This window comes from Siniperca chuatsi, linkage group LG2, assembly GCF_020085105.1.
Source record: "Siniperca chuatsi isolate FFG_IHB_CAS linkage group LG2, ASM2008510v1, whole genome shotgun sequence".
Lineage (NCBI taxonomy): Eukaryota > Metazoa > Chordata > Actinopteri > Centrarchiformes > Sinipercidae > Siniperca > Siniperca chuatsi.
This window is the reverse complement of record NC_058043.1, coordinates 400,001-423,470: the sequence shown is the minus strand read 5'-3', so window position 1 is coordinate 423,470 and position 23,470 is coordinate 400,001. Positions and strand designations below refer to the sequence as shown.

The following is a 23,470-nucleotide window of genomic DNA, read 5'->3' as shown; positions in this document are numbered from 1 at the left end:
TCCTCAGAGTGTGTGTTCCCTCAGAGTGTGTGTGTGTCCTCAGTGTGTTGGTGTCCTCAGAGTGTGTGTGTCCTCAGTGTGTCCTCATAGTGTTTGTGTTCTCATTGTGTGTGTGTCCTCAGTGTGTTGGTGTCCTCAGTGTGTGTGTTTCCTCAGTGTGTTGGTGTCCTCAGTGTGTCCTCAGAATGTTGGTGTCCTCTGAGTGTGTGTGTCCTCAGTGTGTCCTCAGTGTGTTTGTGTCCTCAGTGTGTCCTCAGAGTGTTGGTGTCCTCATAGTGTGTGTTTGTGTCCTCTGTGTGTCCCCAAAGTGTGTGTGTGTCCTCAGTGTTTGTGTCCTCATAGTGTTTGTGTGTCCTCTGTGTGTCCTCAGAGTGTTGGTGTCCTCAGTGTTGGTGTCCTCTGTGTGTCCTCAGAGTGTTGGTGTCCTCAGTGTGTTGGTGTCCTCAGTGTGTCCTCAGAGTGTGTGTTCCCTCAGAGTGTGTGTGTGTCCTCAGTGTGTTGGTGTCCTCAGAGTGTGTGTGTCCTCAGTGTGTCCTCATAGTGTTTGTGTTCTCATTGTGTGTGTGTCCTCAGAGTGTCCTCAGAGTGTGTGTTCCCTCAGAGTGTGTGTGTGTCCTCAGTGTTTGTGTCCTCATAGTGTTCGTGTGTCCTCTGTGTGTCCTCAGAGTGTTGGTGTCCTCAGTGTTGGTGTCCTCTGTGTGTCCTCAGAGTGTTGGTGTCCTCAGTGTGTTGGTGTCCTCAGTGTGTCCTCAGAGTGTGTGTTCCCTCAGAGTGTGTGTGTGTCCTCAGTGTGTTGGTGTCCTCAGAGTGTGTGTGTCCTCAATGTGTCCTCATAGTGTTTGTGTTGTGTGTGTGTCCTCAGAGTGTCCTCAGAGTGTGTTTTCCCTCAGAGTGTGTGTGTGTCCTCAGTGTGTTGGTGTCCTCAGTGTGTTGGTGTCCTCAGAGTGTGTGTGTTGTGTGTGTGTCCTCAGAGTGTCCTCAGAGTGTGTTTTCCCTCAGAGTGTGTGTGTGTCCTCAGTGTGTTGGTGTCCTCAGTGTGTTGGTGTCCTCAGAGTGTGTGTGTCCTCAGTGTGTCCTCATAGTGTTTGTGTTCTCATTGTGTGTGTGTCCTCAGTGTGTCCTCAGTGTGTTTGTGTCCTCAGTGTGTCCTCAGAGTGTTGGTGTCCTCATAGTGTGTGTGTGTGTGTCCTCAGAGTGTCCTCAGAGTGTGTGTGTCCTCAGAGTGTTGGTGTCCTCAGAGTGTCCTCAGAGTGTTGGTGTTCTCAGTGTGTCCTCATAGTGTTTGTGGTCTCAGTGTGTCCTCAGAGTGTGTGTGTGTGTCCTCATAGTGAGTGTGGGTCCTCTGTGTGTCCTCAGAGTGTTTGTGTCCTCTGTGTTTGTGTGTGTGTGTGTCTTTAGTATGTGCTCAGAGTGTGTGTGTGTGTCCTCAGAGTGTCCTCAGTGTGTTGGTGTCCTCAGTGTGTTGGTGTCCTTAGTGTGTCCTCACAATGTTGGTGTCCTCTGAGTGTGTGTGTCCCCAGAGCGTGTGTGTGTGTGTGTGTCTTTAGTATGTGCTCAGAGTGTGTGTGTCCTCAGTGTGTTGGTGTCCTCTGTGTGTCCTCAGAGTGTTTGTGTCCTCTGTGTTTGTGTGTGTCCTCAGAGTCTTGGTGTCCTCAGTGTGTCCTCATAGTGTTTGTGTCCCCATAGTGTGTGTGTGTCCTCAGTGTGTTTGTGTCCTCTGTGTGTCCTCAAAGTGTGTGTGTGTCCTCAGTGTTTGTGTCCTCATAGTGTTCGTGTGTCCTCAGTGGGTCCTCAGTGGTGGTGTCCTCATAGTGTTTGTGTGTCCTCAGTGTGTTGGTGTCTTGTGTGTGTCCTCAGAGTGTTTTTTTCGTTAGAGTGTGTGTGTGTGTGTCCTCAGTGTGTTTGTGTTCTCAGTGCTTGTGTCCTCATAGTGTGTGTGTCCTCATTGTGTTGGTGTCCTCAGAGTGTCCTCAGTGTCTCTGTGTCCTCAGAGTGTCAGTGTCCTCAGTGTCTTTGTGTCCTCAGAGTGTGTTGGTGTCCTCAGAGTGTCCTCAGTTTCTTTGTGTCCTCAGAGTGTCAGTGTCCTCAGTGTGTTGGTGTCCTCAGTGTGTCCTCAGAGTGTCCTCAGTGTCTTTGTGTCCTCATAGTGTGTTGGTGTCCTCATAGTGTCCTCAGTGTCTTTGTCCTCAGTGTGTCTGTGTCCTCAGTGTGTCCTCAGAGTGTCAGTGTCCTCAGTGTGTCTTGTAAACATGTGGACAGTCTGGTTCTCAGTTCGCTGTCTCCTGCAGGACAGCAGCTTTGTCTCTACACCTCCTTCTCCTCTTTACTGTGAAACGACGTCCGTCTCAGATTTTCCTTCACTTTAACGAATTCTGGAGCTTTCAGGTTTTCCTCCTGCTCTTTCTCCTGCTCTTTATCCAGCTGCAACACGAAGAGATAAAACGTTTCGCAAAACAGGAAGCTGACAACACTTACCGCAGAAGACCAACAAGGACTCATCACATTAATCACATTTCAATACGGAAATATACCTTCACTTCTTACTGCAACCTGTGATACAGGTTAAACATCTTTTTAGCCATGTCATGTTAGCAGCGTTGCTCTATAAATGGTAAGCACTGCCTGTCTGTCTGTCTGTCTGTCTGTCTGCCTGCCTGCCTGCCTGCCTGTCTGTCTGTCTGTCTGTCTGCCTGTCTGCCTGTCTGTCTGTCTGCCTGCCTGTCTGCCTGTCTGCCTCTCACACAGACAGACACTCTCTGACTGTGTCTCTGACTGTGTCTCTCTGAGTGTGTGTTACCTCCTCCAGCTTCCTGTGTCTCTTGAGCAGCTCGGCCTCCAGAGGAGAAATCTTCCTGCGAGCTTCGTCCTCCTGTTTCCTCTGTTTGATCAGCTGATCTCTCTTTCTCGACTCCAGAACTCTCTGCAGCTCCGGCTTCACCTCCACACTCACCCCTCCCCTGAGAAACCACACAACAATAAGACGGTGTCGTCCCTCATTCGTCCAGCAGTGATCTATCGTAGAAAAGGTTTCAGTCGTAGTCGTCTGGACGCTGTTTTCAGAATCAAGACGTTTCGGCTCCCATCCGGAAGTCATTCTCAACTGTGAAAAAATGGTCTGAGAACTCAGAAATTTAAGCTACTCTGTGTTGCTTAAGCCCCACCCTCAGGGAGGAGTCTACCTGAGTATCTGTTAATAGCTAGTTTCACCTGAAACTGACCTAATAGTTTCCATGATGGCCCAGTAATCAGTAATCAGGTCTATTGTTCTCTGGCTGCACCTCCCTCATCACTGTTAAGTACCTGATTAGCATGTTATTGTTTGACCACGGTGTTAACACACTGTGGTAAACTTTGGGCAGATTCAATCTCAGACCACCATTTCTGTTCAAAGAGGGTTTTCTTTTTCACAAAAATGGCTTCTTTGACTCCTCTTTCAAACCAACTCTTCTCTCTACTTAGACTCTTCACCTCGCTGTCTTCAAATGTGCGGTTTGTAGCTTTTAGATGCAAATGCACGGCGCTCTGTAATCCTGAGTTAGCGTGTCGTCTGTGCTGATAAAGTCTAGACAGCACGATGTTCCTGTCTTCTTTAAACCAGGCAACACTTTAAGACAGAAACTCGTTCACCCTAAGGACAAGATGCCCACACAGAAACAGAGCAATGTTGTCTACTCCATTCAGTGCAGTGAGGAAAACTGCAAAGAACGGTACATAGGTGAGACCAAACAGCCACTTCACAAAAGACTTTATCAGCACAGACGACACGCTAACTCAGGATTACAGAGCGCCGTGCGTTTGCATCTAAAAGCTACAAACCGCACATTTGAAGACAGCGAGGTGGAGATTCTTAGTAGAGAGAAGAGTTGGTTTGAAAGAGGAGTCAAAGAAGCCATTTTTGTGAAAAAAGAAAACCCCTCTTTGAACAGAAATGGTGGTCTGAGATTGAATCTGCCCAAAGTTTACCACAGTGTGTTAACACCGTGGTCAAGCCAATCACATGCTAATCAGGTACTTAACAGTGATGAGGGAGGTGCAGCCAGAAAACAATAGGCCTGATTACTGATTACTGGGCCATCATGGAAACAATTAGGTCAGTTTCAGGTGAAACTAGCTAATCAACAGATACTCAGGTAGACTCCTTCCTGAGGGCGGGGCTTATGTAACACAGAGTAGCTTAAATTTCTAGTTCCCGTCCCATTTTGTCACAGTTGAGAATGACTTCCGGATGGGAGCCGAAACGTCTTGATTCTGAAAACAGCGTCCAGACGACTACGACTGAAACCTTTTCTACGACACACAACAATAGATTATATTTATCAGAATCTTAATCAGAAACATGTTATTGATCCCCGAGGGGAAACTCTTTCGTTACAGCTGCTCACTGTCACGTCAGCGCACTTTAAATATCCAGTTTAAATATCGGCCAAATCTTTTTACCATAAACTCACAACATAAATGAAACAGATCGCTTAGATTAGTTTGTATATAAGAATAGTGACCCAGATACAGACGGAGCGTCACATTTTACAGTGTGGAGGTGAATCTTCAATCAGCTGATATCAGTCAACACACACACACACACACACACACACACACACACCTGTATGATTGTACAGTTTTAGTTCATTTTGTGTGTGTGTTTATATGTTTGTATGTATCTGAATGAAGAGTGAAGTGTGTGTGTTGTAATCAGTGTTTCCTCCAGCAGAGGGCACTCTGCTATAACCTCAAATACAACTGTGAACAAACACATCACCACGTTTCTCCACCAGCTGATTTAAATAAGGCAGCTGTGTGTGTGTGTGTGTGTGTGTGTTCATCTTTTAAAATCTGATCAAATAAAATCTGCCCCGTACCAAACAATGACCTGTGAATTCACCAACATGCTGAACAACCCCAAACACTGTAGACGCGGGATTTTCAGAAACCTCACATGTGAAAGACATCTGATGTGTGTTAACGCACACGAAGACGTGTGGTTTTGAAAACATTTTACACACACGTAAACACTTTCATCTTCTAAATGATAAAAACATCGTTTGCAGAACTGTAGCTTCGCTATTTATTGTTTGTTGTATTCGTGTATATGGTGCATATACAGCATTTTTCTCTTCGCTTCTTTATTTCCAGAAACACTGAGTTTTCCACTGAACTTAACTCAATGTCCGCCTACCAGCTTTGTGAAGGAGATGCGGCATCTTTTATCAAAAGTTGAGTTTAACAAAGTTGTAGTTGTTTTATGTAACAGCTGATGATGTGAACGAGTGTGTGTTTTATTTGTGTGTGTATTTATGGGCCTCCTCCAGCTTCAGTTTTCCTCCTGAATGATAAAACTGAAGAGAGAAAGCCGACCTCGTTCTGCCCACAGTGTTAAAGCTCAGAGTGTGAATGAGCGACTGTGTGGAGGTGATGTGAAAACTTTCCCAGCGTCCTCGGCGGTACAGGCCTGTGAGGTGGGAGGCTGTTGCTTAGCAGCGTCGGCTCGTTTCTTCAGTAACTTCACACAATCTGAACTCGACGGTCGAGACGGAACAGACAGACTCAGACAGGACAAGGAAATCAGATTCCTTTCACGTAGTTAAAGATGTTTTACCAGAAAATGCTGCTCACTGATTGGTCAGAAGGTTAAAAGATAGCATGTGTCAGTCAGCTGATGTTGCGCGAGTCCAGACTGGAAACATATTTTCATCAGAATCTGCGTCAAGAGATTAAAGTCATTAACCCTCGATAATCTGGACCAACTGCTCGTTTTACAAATCAGACCTGATGTTTGTGTTTCCTTCAGTGAAACTGAAAGTCAGCAGAGATCACAAGAGAATATTTACAAAGCAGCCTTCTGCTCATTGTTCATGAGAACTGATGTTTAGTGACAGTATGAGGCAGCGAGTGTGTCCAGAAATGTTCCCACTTTCTAAAACGTCCTAAATTTCTAGTAAAAATGTCAGTTTCTAAACATATGGTCTCAGATTCCACAGTGTCCTGGCTTTTTAAAAAATGTCCTTGTTTTTCAGAAATGTCCCCACTTCCCACCACGTCCTGCACTACATGTGTAGTCAAACACACTCTCTCTCTCTGGTACCGTTTGCAGCTGCTCATCAGCTCTCGGTGAAGCTCTTGGTGACTTTTTGAAGCTTTGACAGGATTCACCAGTTTCTTGGGTTTGATGAGGTCTTCGTCCTCGTCTCCCTCCAGGTAGTCAGGCTGGGGGACGTAGCTGGACACTGGGGACGGTTTCCTGTGGGTGCCCTCAGACCGGTGCTGCTGCAGGTCTGCATACGCTGAGGCTACAGACACAATCGTGAAAACGTTCAGGTTAAATGGATTAAAAGTAAAAAATCTCACTTAAATTAAAATCTGACTTTTCTTGGATTTAAAAATTTAATTCTGACTTCCTGCTCTCCAGAGGATGAACCCTTTAGATTTTATTGACCCCATGATGTTCCCTCTAGCGCCCCCCCCAGGACAAACCTTACATTTTTAGTTAAATGGTGGGTCAGCGATTCTAATCCAATACACGTGTTTTTGTCAAATTCAGTGAATATCTCCACACAACACTATTCCAGCCATGATTTGTGTGTCAGGTAACGTTAAACGACTTGCCCACAAACATTCAGCTGACTCTCTAGTTTAAGATGTGCTGTTGTTGCGATGTTAGCTGTAGCAGCAGGAGAGTTGTGAGCGTCGCTGTCTGGAGCTGCTGTGCTGGCTCTGGGAAACCGTCTCGTCCTCTCTGGCTGTTAGCTTAGCAGCAGCAGCTGTAGGGACAGGTTGCTAACCCACAACCTAGCTAAGCTAACCCACAACCTAGCTAAGCTAACCCACAGCTAGCTAACGTTAGTTACAGTACTCGCTGTGTTGCTGTTCGCTCTGTATCATATTTGTCATGGTTGGACTGGATCATTGGATTTCTCCAGAATCACATAGCCCACCTTTAAGAATAAGTAAATCATCAGGATGTTTGTTGATGTAATAAACACTGCAGCCTGTAGGGGGCGCTAGCAGTGATTTGGTCATTAAGTCATGTTATGTCATGATGTTTGGTGTATTTCTGAACACTTCGGGTTTTACAGTCAGCGTTCGTCCCCGTTTGTCTGAGAGAAGAAAGGACAGATTAACAGGCATCTGATCCGAGTCCTCAGATATTCTGGGAGACAGAGATCAGATGTCATACAGTTCACTTCACACAATGACCTCTTTCTCAAGTGCAACCAGAGACCAACATCCACTGCTGCTTCATATTTCACAAAAATGAAATGAGCTCCGGATGTTTAGTCGTCAGCTCGTTGTCTGGCCAAAAGTATGTGGACAGCTCTTTGACAGCCTCCACTCTTCTGGTTTCAGGTTTTCCTGCAGATGTTGAACTTGGCTGGGGGAGCCGATGATTTTGGAGGATCTGTTGACAATGAGCTGTCGTACCAAACTGCTATAGATGAAACAACGATACTATCAAATAAAATATATAATTATTATTATTATATTAATGTGCGTGTGTATATATATTTTTAGCTAAATATATCACAGCAAATTGAATATCTTTGCGTTTTGGAAATTGAAGACTCACTTTTAAACTGACGGACATTTTAAACTACTCTGGTTTTTTTTATAACTCAGAGTTTGATGGTCGCTGTGAAACAGTCCCCATTTTACCAGGAAACACAAGCCGTTAAAATGTCCGGGCTACATTAAAAAAGCGACAGCGAGTCGTGTTACTGTATCTGACTGTGCTGTCTGGACTGACAGCTACTGTTGCAGCTCTCTGATTGGTGCATGTCACTTCAGACTGTGATTGGCTGCTGAGTTCAACGCTCAGTCAGAATCAGGATGACCAGATGTCCTAATATAAGCTTTATTCCATGTCCTGAAATCTGATGCAAAATCAGGGCAATATTGTCAATGTTGCTGCATTTGTCTCATGTGACAACATGATTCTGTTTTAATCAATACAGCTTTGTTTAGCTTGTGCTTCATGTGTGTCGCTGCAACCTGGCACACATACATAACTACAGTGATGAAGCATAAAGCAGCAGTACTGTGTACACTGACGGAGGACTGAAGCTGCTGCTTTCACCACGTGGCCGGTGTTGAGACGCGTCTGGCTTGAGTGTTGCAGCCGTGGACTCCCGGCAGTTCTGTGTTGACGACACTTCCTGAGGCAGTTTCCAGTCGCTCTGTAGCGACAGGATCGATGATCCCGGGTCGGTCCTGCTGTGTCCAGAGAGAAGCTCTGGGTCACCTCTCAGTATGTTTGTAGCTTCGTCCTGAAGCTGTGGTGAGTTTAGTTTCACTCCTGTGTTCCTGTTTACCGATCAGAGCTGTGTTCAGTTACTGCTGATAACGAATCAAAAGAAACCATAATTGCGCTGAAAGGAGACTGTAGACTGAAGTGAGTGACACTTATTCATGAACCTGGAGGCTGAACAACATTTCTGATCTGTGAGCAGCTTCACAGCTGACTGCTGTTGCTCCTCGACGTTTCCACTTCACATTAACAGCACTTACATTTCACTGAGTAAATCTAGCAGAGCAGAGATGTGACAAACTGATTGGATGATTCTTACAGCAATGCAATGCTCTCTGGGACTTGTAGGCTTCACCTTTATTTCATCTCAGAGTTTGTTGTAAGGATTCAACAGGAGAGTTGAATCAGAGGACTGATGCAGGAAGTCTGGACGGACTTTGAGACGGACTGTGGTTTCATATTGATTTGAGACAGGACGTGCAAACTAAACCCTCTCTGTCGTTTATCGACGTCTCTGTGAGTGCCTGTTATCTGGTTACAACTAGAAGCTGTGTTTCTGCTTCAGTCTGATAACTCTGAGAGGAAGACTGTCTGACTCCACCTCAGCCAGGAGGAGGTGTGATCATGTTACATGTCAGAAGATAATGTTTTCTCTTTAATTCATTCATCCAGAGGAAAAAAACACACTAAAGTTACTAAATCACATCAAACCTGCAGCTGCAAAGTCCTCAAAGCATCTGAAAAACGATCTCGTATCATCTGTGAGTTGAAGGCTAAAACTCATCCTGCACCTTCTGATTTGACTCCAGGATCAGAAATGTACCAGATTTTACAAGCTTTGCATGACGATACTGACGTACCGAATCTGCACTCACACCCCATAATATGAACTGTAAACGGTTCTTTACATTTCTCAGTTTGAATTCTCATTCTGGTCTGACACTCTACAAAACAAACGACATTTGGTCTTTAGCTTCAGACTAAATAAACAGATTTTACGATTTGTCAATGAATCACACAAACAGATGTGATAACTGTTCAAACACAGCAGGTTGAAGTCTGCTTTCCTCTCACATAAACCGTCAGGACACAAACTGACATGTTGCAACAGACAAACTAGTTTGACAACTGTGCAGCCACTGATCAGCTGCTAGAAAAACAATCCTGTTTTTGATCATTAAAATAAAACAGCTCAACAGTTCAGTTTATGAGCCTGTAAACTGCAGCGCCAGACAATACCGGCCCAAACCAGGACTGCAACCCAGGTCTGCTACACTCCACATTCCTTTAATTCTTCTGATGAGAAAACCTCTAAAATCTCTGATTATATAAGATTCTCAGCATAGTAAGTTGATCTAAACTCCCACTCAAATCAAGTTTCCCTGCCAACAACGACATCATCTTCATCATCCTACGCTCATCTCGTCCACCAACCTCACGCTGCTTTATTAACAGTTAGCACCACATTGCTCTCCAACACATGACTCAAGACTTGAATTATTCATTAAAAAAGGTAGAAAAATAAATTCTCACCACCAGTGGTGGGAAGTAAGTATTACTCATGTAGTGTACAGGTACAATTTGGAGGTACTTGAATATTTATAATAACATTTAAGTATTGTACTTTTAACAGCTATAGTTACTAGTTAGTAATAACATTTTACACACAAAACCAATACAAAGCTCTCTATGATGCACTGTTGTAGATTATTTACCCAACAGTATATTACAGCACAATGACCTCCACCTTGACCAGCTACAATATTAAAATGCTGCTCAAACACACATCAGTACAAATAATCCAGTAATATAATATGCTGTACAGTAACACTTACAATGCCATGATTAGTACTTTCACTTTTTACACTTACAGTCAACTTTGCTGGTTGTTTTAATAAATATAATTATTAAATGAAAATAATATAATAATAATTTTTATTATCATCATCAATATAATAATATTATAAATTGTTATTATTATTATTATTATTATTATTATTAATACAATAATAAGTATAACACAAGTAATTTATTCCTAAATATGTTTTAAAAATAAATTAAATTAAATTCCAGTTCCTAAATAGCAATAAAACAAATTGTTTTTAATTAATAATCTTATTTAACTTTGAGATTTTTTGTTTTTATGTTATACACAACACATATTCACCGAAGGACACACAGATTCAGTGCAACATAGACAAAATGAAAAAACAAAAATAAAAAGAAATTTAAACTAATTATAAAACAGTGTTCTGCATAAAATTAAGAATGACAGGATAAGAAGTTAAAATAACTTGTTTCCACAGTTATTAGGAAAGTATTTGGACAGATAACTAAAAGTTTCTCTGACAGTACTGACTGATCTACAGAGCAGCACTATAAATCTGCCAGACTATCTGTTGTCTCTGCCCAGATGTTTCAAAAGGAAGCCTGAAGAAGAAGAACACATCTTACAACAGACACACACAAAACAGCGCAGTGAACAAATGCATCAGTGTAACACGTTAGTTAGCTACAATCTGTACTAAATAAGAAGCTTCAGGAGGATCCAGGATCAGAGTCAGTCCTCCTCTGGTTCTTACCAGACTTCACCATCCCCTCCCTGGCTGTGCTGGGCTGTTCGGGGCTCGTCCTCTGATCCATGTCCTGATCCTCATGTGTTTCAGTCTGTGTGAACCTTCATGCTCTCTGTACGAGCAGCAGTGCTCCTCTCCTCCCGACTGAATCATGCCGAGTGTAAAACAGCGGTCACGTGATCCTTTGAGTGTTTCCCTGCCCCCCCCCCCTCCTCGCTGCAAAGCACCGTTTCTGCCTCTAACCTGCTCTCAGCCTTTTCCCACGCTGTTGCCAGCTTCAGTTCATTTTCCAACTTCAGCAGGTTTCATGGGTTTGAGATTAAAAAACTGTTAAAGCAACAAGGCTGAAAGTCTGACGCCAGCAGAGTTCTGATCTCTTTGCGTGACCTGAAGGTGGCGCTGAAAACTCAGTGTTCAAAAACAACAGGGTTCATCCTCCGGAGAGCTTGAGTGTGCTCAGTAAATTTCATCCCTTTTGATTTGATTCTCATGTTTTGGAGGTACACATGGAAAATGTGTGGCCGGATAATCAGACTGAACCACTCACTTCCACAGATTTATCACGTGACTCCTGTAACCGTCAGACTCAAGATGGACAGTTTATCAGGAACCACAGATCGTCTGTTTAATTCCACACATTTGTCTTTCTTCTCAAAACCTGGTGCCTACATTACCCACAATGCAACGCTCCCTCTGACAGCTGGGTGTGAGATTGTGGTGTGTTATGCTAGTAGCGGCTAATGTAGCCTGCAGCAGAGATGAGCAGCAGCCGCAGAGCTCTCTGCTTTCTAACTCCACATCAACACATTTGTTTCATCTTCAGACTTGTAGCCTTCAGCCCCGACCGACGCTGACTCGAGTGACATCACTTGAGGACATTTATCAGACTGCACTCAGCTCCCTCTGAGACACTGAAGGCTTCGTACGACTTTAAAACATCTGAAGCAGAACTCCCCAACACCAGATGTGGAAAATCACTGGAGTTCAACATGTAATGAAATCCTCTTCTTGTTTCTCTCTGATAGTCAGATGTTCAGATTGTTGCCACTTGCATGTCTGTATGCTAAATATTAAGCTAGCTAGCTTAACATAAGAGCCTGGAAACAGGGGGAAACTGCTAGCATGGCTCTGTCCAAAGGTAACAAAACCCACCTACCAGCTCTTCTAAAGCTCACCGATTAACGTTTTATACCTGGTTTGTTTTATCTGTACAAAAGCTGAAGAGTAACAATGCCAAGTCACTGTTTTATGAGGGTTATGGGTTATTTCTTGGCTGCTAAAGTCTCCACTGGTTGCTCAGAGCCAAGAAATAGTCCAACAAAACACTGAACACCGTTTGCTTCTATGGAAGCCCTGAGAGCCAAATCTGTTGATCCATTTTCTGTCTGATCTGACTTGTTTTCTATTTATGACTTAAGAACATGGGGAAAAAAGTTCCTTACATGTTTCTTCTTCTGTGAAACAGGTGGAAAAAAACGTTTTGGCAGGAAAAATTGTTTTGTGTGGTTTTTGTTGCATGCTCCATGCACTCAGTACAGCTAATGGAAGATTAGCGCAGATTAAAGTGAATTTTTAGCCAATAGAAAGACATGACAGTAATGTTACATAACTTGCTAACACACAATACCTTGTGTTGAGAGTGCACGGAGAAATTTAGAACATGGGGTAGCGGTGCACTTCAGCCTCTTGTGGTGGACATGAGTATTATAACAACAAACACTTCATGAAAAGATTGTCCTTGCATTCATGTTCAGTGTTTGTGATGAACATGAAACTCTCCTGGTTCACAAAAGATGAACAACTGTGTTAGAAAATATCTGGTTCTTTGATAAAAAGCTACAAGAAGCCTGTGGACATAAAACCTGAAGGAGAGAAGTCAACTCCGACTCCCAGGGTGCATTTCAGCAAGAAACATCCAATCACAGAGCTTCACATTCCGCTAACGGCGAGCTGAAGCTAAAGATGAAGCTGCTAAAACTCATTCTGATTCTGGATCAGTTTTGGATGAAGTCAATAACCATGGCGACGTGTTTTGAATTCACTCCCGCTCTGATTCACACCTCTGACTGGCTCCTTCTCCATAGCAACAGCAGCTGAGGCTCATGGGTATTGTAGTAGACAGAAAAAACCTGATTTGTCAGAAACAAAGTATCAATAATTCAAACTGGTGTTCAGAACATAAACCTGTATGATGGTTTCATCACAACAACACCCCCTGTGCTGTGTTGTGAAACATTTCTCACAGCAGATATATTGACTTTAAATAACACGTGTAACACTAATAAAGGCTCCGTTCCATTTAGTTGTGTCAGTAAGGGCATAGATTTGGCGATCAGATCACATGCTATGTAAATTGTTGATGTACTAATGCTATAATCACATGTAGTTTAGAGACTTCATACTTTGATAAATAAAGTTTGATTTTCCATCTTTACTAAAAGACTGACCTTTACTGACTTATATTTGAGTGATGTTCAACTTTGGCATCTTTTTAGGAGCCTACTGTACACATTAAAATGTTGACCTGATGATGGCGCTGGATGAAACCAAAGTTATTACAGTCTTGTTTAGTGAACAGGTGCAGAAACAGAAAGGAGACACTGTGGTTTTAGCAGCAGTTAGCGTTGAAGCTAATTGTTGCAGTGACTGAATGCAGCATCTCTAAAGTCCTGAACTCATAGTGGAGTTGTTGGTTTGGCTCTACTGTCAACTGAACCAGCTCTAATTTCAAGCGTTTCCATTCAGGTTTTTTATGCTCAAATAAAAAACACTGATAGAAACAGGTGGATGGAAACACATTTAGAGTGTAAGAATATTGTGTTTTAAATGTGTCTGCTGCTTTAAAACTTGTCACATGTCCTCATGTTGTAATCAGAGCAAACAGTCGACCTTTTTAAAGAGTCCGGAAGCAGCTGGTGGCTCAGTGGTTCCACAACAGGCCCAAACTGAGAGAGCAGTGATGTGTCGGGAAAACCATTCAAAGGTCAGACTCGCCTCCCAGTGTGCACCGTTGTTCTGAGTCGGATGGTAACCTGAGAGCGACAAACTCACCTCTGCCATTTGGGTGCTTTCCATTTTTCACACACTGCTGCTTCGGTGGAGGCTCGTGGTCGATGCTGTATGCCTTCTGGAAAACAAAGAAGAAGAAACAGAGACAATAAGGAAGATGTAAGTGCAAAGTCATTATGTAAGAATCGGCAGAGTGGAGGACACATGGAGGCGGCGTTTGGTTTATTTTACCAGATAAGACAGTTTGCGCTGCTTGTAAACGTGCCCTGTGCAAAAACTACAGATGGGTGGAAGCTCTGAAGCTTGTTTGAGAGAAGAAGAGAGGAGAATCGAGTCGAGTCACTTTGAGTCGAGTCACTTTGAGTCGTGTTTTTGTAGTGCTGAACGGTCTCAGCAGGAGAGCATACAGCTACGGTAAGCCCCGAGGGGCAAACATGTCTCAGTAAGTCACCACCTACAGCTGAACTTTGTACTCGGGTGAGTTTGTAATGTTATGGTTGTAATGTTTCCATTTATGTCTGGCAGGTAGTAGGTTTATATATAAAAGCTGAGTAGGCAGCAGAAGGTGAAAGCTGTTTCCTGGGAGCAGACCTGGCACGAATCGACAACTCCACACCAACAGATCCTTTTCTCTTTCAAACCTGTGGTCTCCAGCTGCATCCGACGCTGACTCAAGATCACTAGGGGACATTTATCAGACGTCCCTCAGCTCCCTCTGAGACAGTGAAGGCTTCATACTACTTTTAAAACATGTGCAGTAGAACAACTGGAGACACATTTATGAATTGGCACTATATAAATAAAATAAAATGTAATTTATGACAAAGTTCATTTTATTCAGTTTATTCAGTTTGGGAAATCCCTCGATCTCTGGAAAGCAGCAGCTCAGGTCGTGCTCTGACTCAGCGGGGACTAAAAGTTAAACGGCTCTGTGTTCAGAGTGGTCCCTCGACCTCTAGAAAGCAGCAGCTCAGGTCGGCTCTGACTCAGCGGGGACTAGAAGTCGGCTCTGTTCGAGGGTCGGCCTACTTACTGGAGATGTAAACTAGGTTTCATCACATAGGAGTCTACTAACATGACTGTGACCCGTGTGTTTCCAGGGAAACTGAGATAACACTCAAACAAAAATGTTTTTATTTTGAGAGCGAATTTCCCGACAACATGAAAACATTTTGATTATATCAGTTGGAAACTGTTGTATAATCACAATATTACACTCGAGGGCGAGCGTTAACGTCATTATTGGGACAGTTTGTCAAGGGGAACAGGGAAAAGACCCAAACTCAGACAGCCGAGGCAGACAGGATGATTTCAGTGATTTAATGGTGAAAAGACTTACATGGGATACAGGCAGGCAGCGGTGCCAACCAGGGGAGCAGTCCTAACGGGCAAACGTAAAACGTAAAATCCAGGCAAATAATCAAAACTCTGCCAAGCAGATAGTCCAATAAACAAAGTAAATCCAAAAATCAAAAAGTCAAAAGTCCAAAACACAAGTCACACAGGGAACGGGCTGCAACGCTCAACAACATGAAGACGATCTGCCAGCGAGACGAGGGAAGCACACAGACTCAATGCACTCAGGTGAGGGGAGAGAACGAGACACAGGTGAGACTAATCAGGGCGGAGCAAACAATCAAAACTAGTGGGAAAAGCAAACAAAGACAGGAAGTTAGACACACACGAGGGGAAAAGTGCATTTCAAAATAAAACAGGAAATAGCTGAACACAAACCCAAAACCATGACAGTTATTGGCACGACGGTGATGTGGTCAGGACTGAACAGAACATTCAACTCCAAGAGTTTTTCTTCTTCTGATTCAAACTATTTCTCTCTTTGCTCAGCGTCCCTCTTCACCCCCCCTCTTCCTCCTCCCCTCCCCCTCTTCCTCCCCCTGTTCTCCCTCCGGGTGTTTCTCAGCCGCTCGTCTCCTTTCAGACTCCAGGTCAGTTGGACGGCGTCTCCTCTGACTGAATGGACTTTGTGTTGGTTGCTAGGAGAGACTTCATCAGGCTTCAACATGGTGACAAGGCCCTCACTGTCTCACAGACCCCCCCCCCCCCCGGGGCCTGAAGGAGGAGGAGGGGGTCTCTGGAGGTGACATGAATGTTGTTTACTGCAGGATGAAGGCTGATCTGAGAAAAGATTTAATGAATGATCCTTTTCTCCTAAACTCTCCACCAGGAGATTTAAGGAACAGTCCTGCATGTAGTGAAATCCTCTTCTTCTCTGAGAGTCACATGTTCAGACTCCACTCTCATGTCTGTACGCAGCTACAGCCAGCAGCTGGTTATCTTAGCTTAGCATAAAGACTGGAAACAGGGGGAAACAGCTAACTTAGCTTAGCATGAAGACTGGAAACAAAACTGGGGCAAAATTTTGACCCCCTATGTCTCCCACTCCCTGCTCATGTACCCATTGGGACGGATGAACATCACAGGAGGGGGCGGAGGGAGAAATTTTCACTGTGCTCGGTGTTAACTTAGAGTTCAGGATGATATTTTAACTCTGGTAAAATGACAGATTTCATTTATGACCGTTGCATACACACAAAACGGGGCCTGAAAGAGGCATTCGCCACTTCCCGCGCAAAAGTTGAGATCTATAAAACAAACTTGACGGGAGAACGTGCGCACGTGTACGTAAACTCTGACTCTGATTTTGGAGACGGGAAACTGGCGCCGCAGATGGTGAGGTGGTGAATTGAAGCCTGATTGTTTAATGATGCCTCTCACGTATTTAATTTCCCTTAATATCAAACGTTAATTATAGATCCACGTCATCGTAAACATTCAAACCAAACACCTTGTAGTGTTACGTCTCAGCGTCAGTAGTTTTCAATAACATCTTCGAATACAGTGCATAAATCTCCAAGTACGATTGTAGTTGTTAGGTTTTGTGTGTAAAATCGCTGCAGTGAACATGACTGTGCTGTCAGACACCGCGGTGGTGCACACACACCTCTCACCTCGACTCACCTGGCTCAGCTTCACCACCTGCACATCTGGACTGTGTAACAAAGTCTGGAAATAATGCCATTTAATAAACAGCATTACTTACTGAACAGCATTACTTACTGAGTCACAGGCAGAAAGGGCTGGAAACCACTGATCTACATCTTCTTCTTATTCTTTTACAAGCTGCTGTCAGGGCCTGAGGGTTCAGAGGACGCTGGGACAGTCATCCTGCGACCTTCAGGTCTTTCTCAGGTTGAATCGTTTCAGGCTGCAGGAGCGGAACTGACCTGAGGACAGTCTGACCTCTGCTGGACATACAGCAACATTACACCTCTGACATCACAGGCCAACGGGTCAAAATTAAAGTCATGTATTATTCTTAATGAACAGTTTCTCAGTACTATGATACAGCATTTAGTGGTCACACCAGCTAAATAGAAGTACAGACTAATAACTGATGTCAAAGAAATTGTGAAAATACTGTAATATCTCAAAACAATCGAGCCACAACATTTGTAGAAGTCTTCTTTGACTGTAGAAGCACAAATTCTCTCTCTAAATATATGAAATACTGATGCATTAATGATCAAACAGGATTTGCACACACACCATCTAAACCTAACCAAGTAGTTTTGTTTCCTAAACCTAAATATCGCAAGAGCTTCTGCAAGTCCAGAGTCGCGTTACGCAAGCTTTGCGACTACGGCAGCCGTGAAGGCCAATCTTCGCGTTCTTTTAGAAGAAATTAAATTTAAATACGTGTTTAATAAAAAAATACGCTCAATGTCACAGTCAGCGGCCCTGCTGTCCAGAGCAGCAGAGAACATCCCGACCGAGCGAAGACGGGGTTTATATACACATCGCTGCTGATTGGGCAAGACCTGTGCCACCCCCAGCTAACGAGAGAGAAGATTCACGTTAGGAATTAAAATGTAATAATAATAATAATAATAATAATAATAATAATAATAATAATAATTTCCCGGGGAGTCAGTGAAGCTACGCAGCAGAGCTCCACCTTCACCAGGTGCAACATCAAAGCATCAATAATTATAATACAGTAATATAATGTTCTGCATAATGAGTACTTTCACTTTTGGTACTTTTAGCATATTTTGATGCTGATACTTTTTTGTAAGCTTGAACGCAGGACTTTTACTTGTAAGTATTTCTACGCTGCGGTGTTACGACTTTGAAGGAAAAACAAGTACTTCTTGTTAAAAAGTCAGCTGGAGAGTTTTTCAACCAACTCAGGAAGCTAATGTTAAATTAGCTCGCTAGCTAAAGCTGATTTACAGTTTATTTCATTAAAATCAACACTTTTGTGTGAAATCAAAGACCCACCGGTTCATAAAGTACCTGAGTTTTGATGGTAAATCTGTTCTCACTGGAAACTGCAGGTTAGCAACAGTAACTAAGGGGGGTGGGCTTAATGACCCCCCCCCAGGTCTTTATAAAAGCTTCTTCTTCTCTCACTCCCTCTAGTTTCTGTATTTTAAGCTGCAGGATTTTCTCTGATCGTCTTAAACTGCCTCTCTGGCACGAGCCGGATTTAACCCACTGATGATCCACATCAGCTCCACAAACACACAACCTGGATTTATTTAAACATGTTTTCTGTGTTTCTGGACATCGAACAGCAACCTGAGATCAGTCTGATCCTGGATCTGTCAGGATATTCAGTCACATCATCTTCCTGTTAATGAGCGACGTTACGTAACTGCAGCTGAAAATACTCTGCTGCTATTTATTCTCTCAGCTCTGATTCAGTTACTCACAGAAAACCTGCTGTGAGCTCTGATTGGTCGAGACCGGGCCAACGCTCAGTTTGTTACAAGACAAATTCACACTCTCTCACTGCGCCATCATCAGAAATATCATCCTCCATAGTTACTATAATTTCCTGTGTTTTAATCACGTCCTGCTGTCTTTGTATTCTTTGTTCTGTAAAACACTGTTGTAGAGATGCAAGTAAAACATTATCTATAATTTCTGACAAAGAAACTAAACATAATTTTAAGACTTGTGACTTTATTAACATACTGCAGGTTTCAGTGGAACTAACCTAAAATACAGGTTTAATGATATTTATAATCACCCGAAAAACATGCAGAAGAGAAAGTAGATTTATAGATTGATTTTAAGTGCGCATGTAATTGACCCCTAAATACTGTGTGTGTGTATATATATATATAATTTCAAATATATTTCAAAACGAAATATATGTTTGGAAATTTGAAAGTAATTTCAGGACTACTTTTGAAAATTCTTGTCTCGTTTATTTGTTTTTTATTGATTATTTTGTGTAATTTGTTAATTATTAATTTATGTAATGTTTTTTATAATGTTTATTATTAATTAGACACCTCATTATTGTATTATTTAAATTCTTAAGAAACGGTGCTTTGAAGCACCCAAAGTGGTACTAAGTACTAAGTTCGTCAGAGAAGTGATGGAAAGGAGGCTCGAGTATCGTTTCACTGTCACGGTGTACAGGAGCCCAGAGTGGACAAATACTGCACGGCAGGGCGCCGTTTCCCGATAACGATCGCCGTCTGTGGCGCTGAACACGATGCTGAATAACTGCAAGGAAATCCGTCATCACCGTTTCATCGGAAGCTTCTTCCTGAGACTCAGCGTTGTGTTGTTGAGGTTTGGACCGGCTGGTCGGACTGTGGTCCAGAAACCGCAGAGACATCCAGTCCACAGCTGGACCCCCTTGATCCTGGACTTTCCCTGTGTCCTCGTCTGCTGGATGGTTTCTCAATAATTCAAACCTACCACCACATTTCAAGATCATTTCTACCAAAGAAACAAAGTCAGGAATGATGCCTGACTGCAGACCTGCTGACACGCTCAGACCTGAACCCCGTTATTCGGATTTAACACGTCGCGCTCGTGTCTGAAGAAACACCTGAGCCACTTGTGTCAAAGTCACGACGTCAGTGATGCCACATTCAAAATGAAGAGATTAAAAGTGCGTCTTGTTCCGCCTTCTAACATCTAATAAACGTATCGTCTCTTCTCTTCTGCAAAGAAAATAAAATGAGTTCAGTAAACTCTGAAAGGAGGAGCTGAGATTCTCCTCAGATCAGATCTCAGAGCTTACATGAAGAAACCGATGTGAGAATGCGTGAGTACATTCAGTGAGAAACAAAACGCTCTGATCACATGATGATCACCTGCTCGGACGGAGACTGTTACAGACCTGAGGTCAGTGTGAGGCCACCATCTCGCAGGATGAGTGGCCTCACACTGACCTCAGACCAGCGCTCGCACACTTCACTACAGATATCTGCAGAGACGAAACTTTACAGTGAAACATTTGTGTTATTTTTTCAGTCACATCCGTAAACGTGGTTTGAAAAGACTTCTGACGGCTGTGATCCTTTTTATCGACACGTGAGACTTTATTTCCCAGTTGACGCTGAACCGTGAAGCACTTTGTAAAGTCTGTTTCAGTATGAGCTCCGTTAATGAACCATCGATCGTCTTTCTGATGTTTAAAAATGACGACTGACGGTTGGCAGCGGATGAATTCATGATCCAGGAGCTATAAATATCCACAGCTGTTCTGCTGGAGGACCGTGTTGCAGCACAGTCGCTGAAACTGTTCTTATGAACAGGTCAACTGAAGGTGGAGCAGGCGGAGGTGTTGGTGTACAAACAGATGCTGAAGGTGTTGCTGCATCCATCTGTCTCACTGTTCCGCAGTGACTGAGGTTTATGAACAGAAGCTCCAGCTTCACGTGTCTGACCTCTGATGTATCGAACATGTGACTTAGTGTCGCGTTCACGGTCTCTGGTTGACACGAACACCAACACGAAGCAGGACGACAGCGAACGCAACAAGTGTTTTGGAGTCGGCAACAAATGAGCTTTCTCTGGCTTTTAGAGGATCTGATGACGAGTTACGAATATTGACATATTAGTCCGTCCCCCGTGCAGATCAGGCCTCCCGTCACGCGCCAGGTGATAGACGTCAGTAAATGTGCGGTCACGTCTGAGTAAAGCTGCGAGGAACATAAAGGCTTCGTGAAGAACACGTGTTGCAGACTGCGCATCAACACGAACGCCTGTCAGATAAAGCTGGACGTGTTTCAGCTGCTGACGGGAAGACGCCACTAAAAATAGGCTCATGAGTCGATCTGAGCGGCACATTACAGCTACATGACCCAGCCTGATACCCCCCCCCCGCTGTCAGCTGTCAGTCACCATGGCAACAAACACACCCCACTTCAACAGGTGCGTCGCGCCCCATAGCTCGAACATTAACCAGAGACTCTGAGGCCGTTTGAGGACTCGCTTTCCACCGAGCTCGGCTTTGTTTCCCTCCGAGGAACAGAAACAGGCGTAGTCCGACCGCCACGACGAGCAGCGGGTCTCGGCACCGTCCAATTATAGGCGGCGAGGAAAGTAACTAACTCCATCTACTTCAGTATTTCCCTTTCATGCCACTCTCTGCTTCTCCGCCACATCTCAGAGGGAGAACTGTGCTTTTTACTCCTCTTCAGTTATCAGCTTTACTTTACAAATTCAGAGTTTTACAAACAAAACAGGACAATGAACAGATGAAACTAGTCTGTCAATCGACTAATCAGCTAAATTAGTCGATTGACAGAAAATTAATCAGCAGCTGTTTTGATGTTTGAAGTCATTTTCCCTGTAAATCCCTTCCTGGTTGCAGAACTGCTGCTTTTCCTCTGAACGACTGTAATAACTGTAATGTTTGTTAATAACGTCGAGCTTTGGACTGTCGGTCGGACACGACGACACGGTGAAGGCGTCACTTTGGGCTCTGGGTCGTCGTGACGGCGTTTCTCACCGTTTTCACGAGTTTTACAAACCGATCGATCGATCGATTAATGGAGAAAAGAATCAGCAACGCAGGACTTTTACTTGTAACAGAGTATGTTTACAGTGTGGTATTAGTACTTTTACTACAGTAAAGGATCCAAGTACTTCCTCCATCAGTTCCCCAAAAACCCGTCACATTTCCACGACTGTTGGATTCTAGTCGCTGATCCGAATGGATTTCCTGTGAACGCCAAAACACAAGTTGGAAGAAGAACTTTTTCGCAGCCCTGGTGCAGGACGGTCACTCAGCGGCTCAAAGACGTTCGCTCCACCTAACCCCGAGAGTCCCGTCTGTACACAACGTCTCGCCTTACTGCAGTGATGTCATGGTGTACTCCAGGACCCTGTGACATCACCGATGGGTGTGGCTGCGGGTGTCTGACCACACCCATCAGTGATCAGAGGTGAAACGGGCGGAAACAGAGAAACACTGATGTTAAGGAGGAAAAACCGGCTCTGGTCAGTGATTTTAATCCATACGTGGGTCATTTCACCAGGATCCAGGACAGTGAGAAGTGGTCTGGATCAGGGATTTGGTTTTCTAAGTCCACATTGTGAAGCTGACACACATAATGAAGGAAACTGAAGTCCTGCAGTGATTTAAATATGCAAATCCCCTCAAATGTTTCCAACAAATTCTGCCGGAGGTTGAGCTGAAGCACGACAGGCTTTCTGACCTCTGACCTCGTTCTCACATCCCGAAATATCAGAAAGTCATGATGTCATGCTGTTAATGTGGAGTCAAATACAGCACACTGTTGTGTTCTGATTTCTGCAGCATGGAAACGGCTCATAAAGTGAAGATGTAGAAAGATTCACACATTTTAATAGATATTAATCAGTAAAATGATGTCAAACACACACACACACACGGCTGTAGCTAGCGCGGCTGAAGCTAACATGGCTATAGTTAACATAGCTGTAGCTAACGTGGCTGTAGCTAACATGGCTATAGCTAACATAGCTATAGCTAACATAGCTATAGCTAACATAGCTGTAGCTAACGTAGCTGTAGCTAGCGTGGCTGTAGCTAGCGTGGCTGAAGCTAACATGGCTGACAATGAAGTCATGTCCTCTGTTTTTGCTGGAGGGAGTTACATTTTAATATTATATAAATATGTGAAACTTTTTTTTGTATCCCATCATTTTCATTTAAAAAGTCATGAATTTGCATCTTTTTTCCTTTTCGGACTAAAAAACTAAAAGACTTCAGTGCTTCCCCGTCACAGTCGTATCCCTGCCGTGTGGACAAGGCTTTAAAACTTTCAGGAAACATAATTGAACAGTTAAAAGAATAAATACAATTTATCCAAATAATCACAGAATAATCAAAATATCCAGAATATATTTTTTGAGACTTTCCTTCGCTGGGGGATTCGTGGGCCTGATTATAATCTATCATCATCTGATTCGTTTGCTCGTAACATGCTAAACTAAGCAGCCGACTTCCATTTAAAATACAAATATGATGTTCAGATATGTCCCGCAGTACAAACGCAGATTTTATCTGTACTTTTTTTAGACAAAAATCAAGTTTGTGCATAAAATCTTGTGTCCAACAAAGAGACTGAAGCATCAGCAGCTGCTGGACTGTGATGAGACGTGCTTCATCGTTCATGCTCCCCTCAGGATGAACTGTAATAACTCTGCTGATCCTCTGACTTTCCATCTAGCGCCACCATCAGGTCGACATGTTAACGTGTCCAACACTTTGGTTTCTGACCAAACACCTGCAGAGCTGCTGACGCTCCCATCAGCCTCAGCTGCTCTCTGTGTTTACTGCTAACCAGCTAATGTTAGCATGCTAACAGGCTAAGCTAAGATGGTGAAC

At 43.5% G+C, this 23,470-nt stretch overlaps 1 protein-coding gene and 1 long non-coding RNA gene across 4 annotated transcripts in view; one reads left to right on the top strand and one right to left on the bottom strand.

Annotated features, from left to right (window-relative positions):
- Positions 1-1,935: 1,935 nt before the first annotated feature.
- si:ch211-236d3.4 (protein FAM107B) overlaps positions 1,936-23,470 on the bottom strand; it is a 23,633-nt gene continuing 2,098 nt past the window's right edge. The window contains exons 2-5 of one of the 3 annotated variants that reach the window (XM_044218622.1): positions 13,867-13,942; positions 6,080-6,284; positions 2,798-2,957; positions 1,936-2,421 (exon numbers count right to left, since the gene is read on the bottom strand). In XM_044218622.1, the coding sequence (XP_044074557.1) occupies positions 2,305-2,421; positions 2,798-2,957; positions 6,080-6,284; positions 13,867-13,942 (558 nt within the window). In that variant the 3' untranslated portion in view covers positions 1,936-2,304. Of the gene's footprint in view, positions 2,422-2,797; positions 2,958-6,079; positions 6,285-10,821; positions 11,011-13,866; positions 14,177-23,470 lie in introns of those variants that run through there. The other 2 variants (XM_044218614.1, XM_044218633.1) reach the window with 2 other exon arrangements.
- Positions 14,190-14,653, top strand: LOC122886481. Its single transcript, XR_006380361.1, has 2 exons — positions 14,190-14,266; positions 14,350-14,653. It is a non-coding gene; the product is annotated as an uncharacterized LOC122886481 (long non-coding RNA).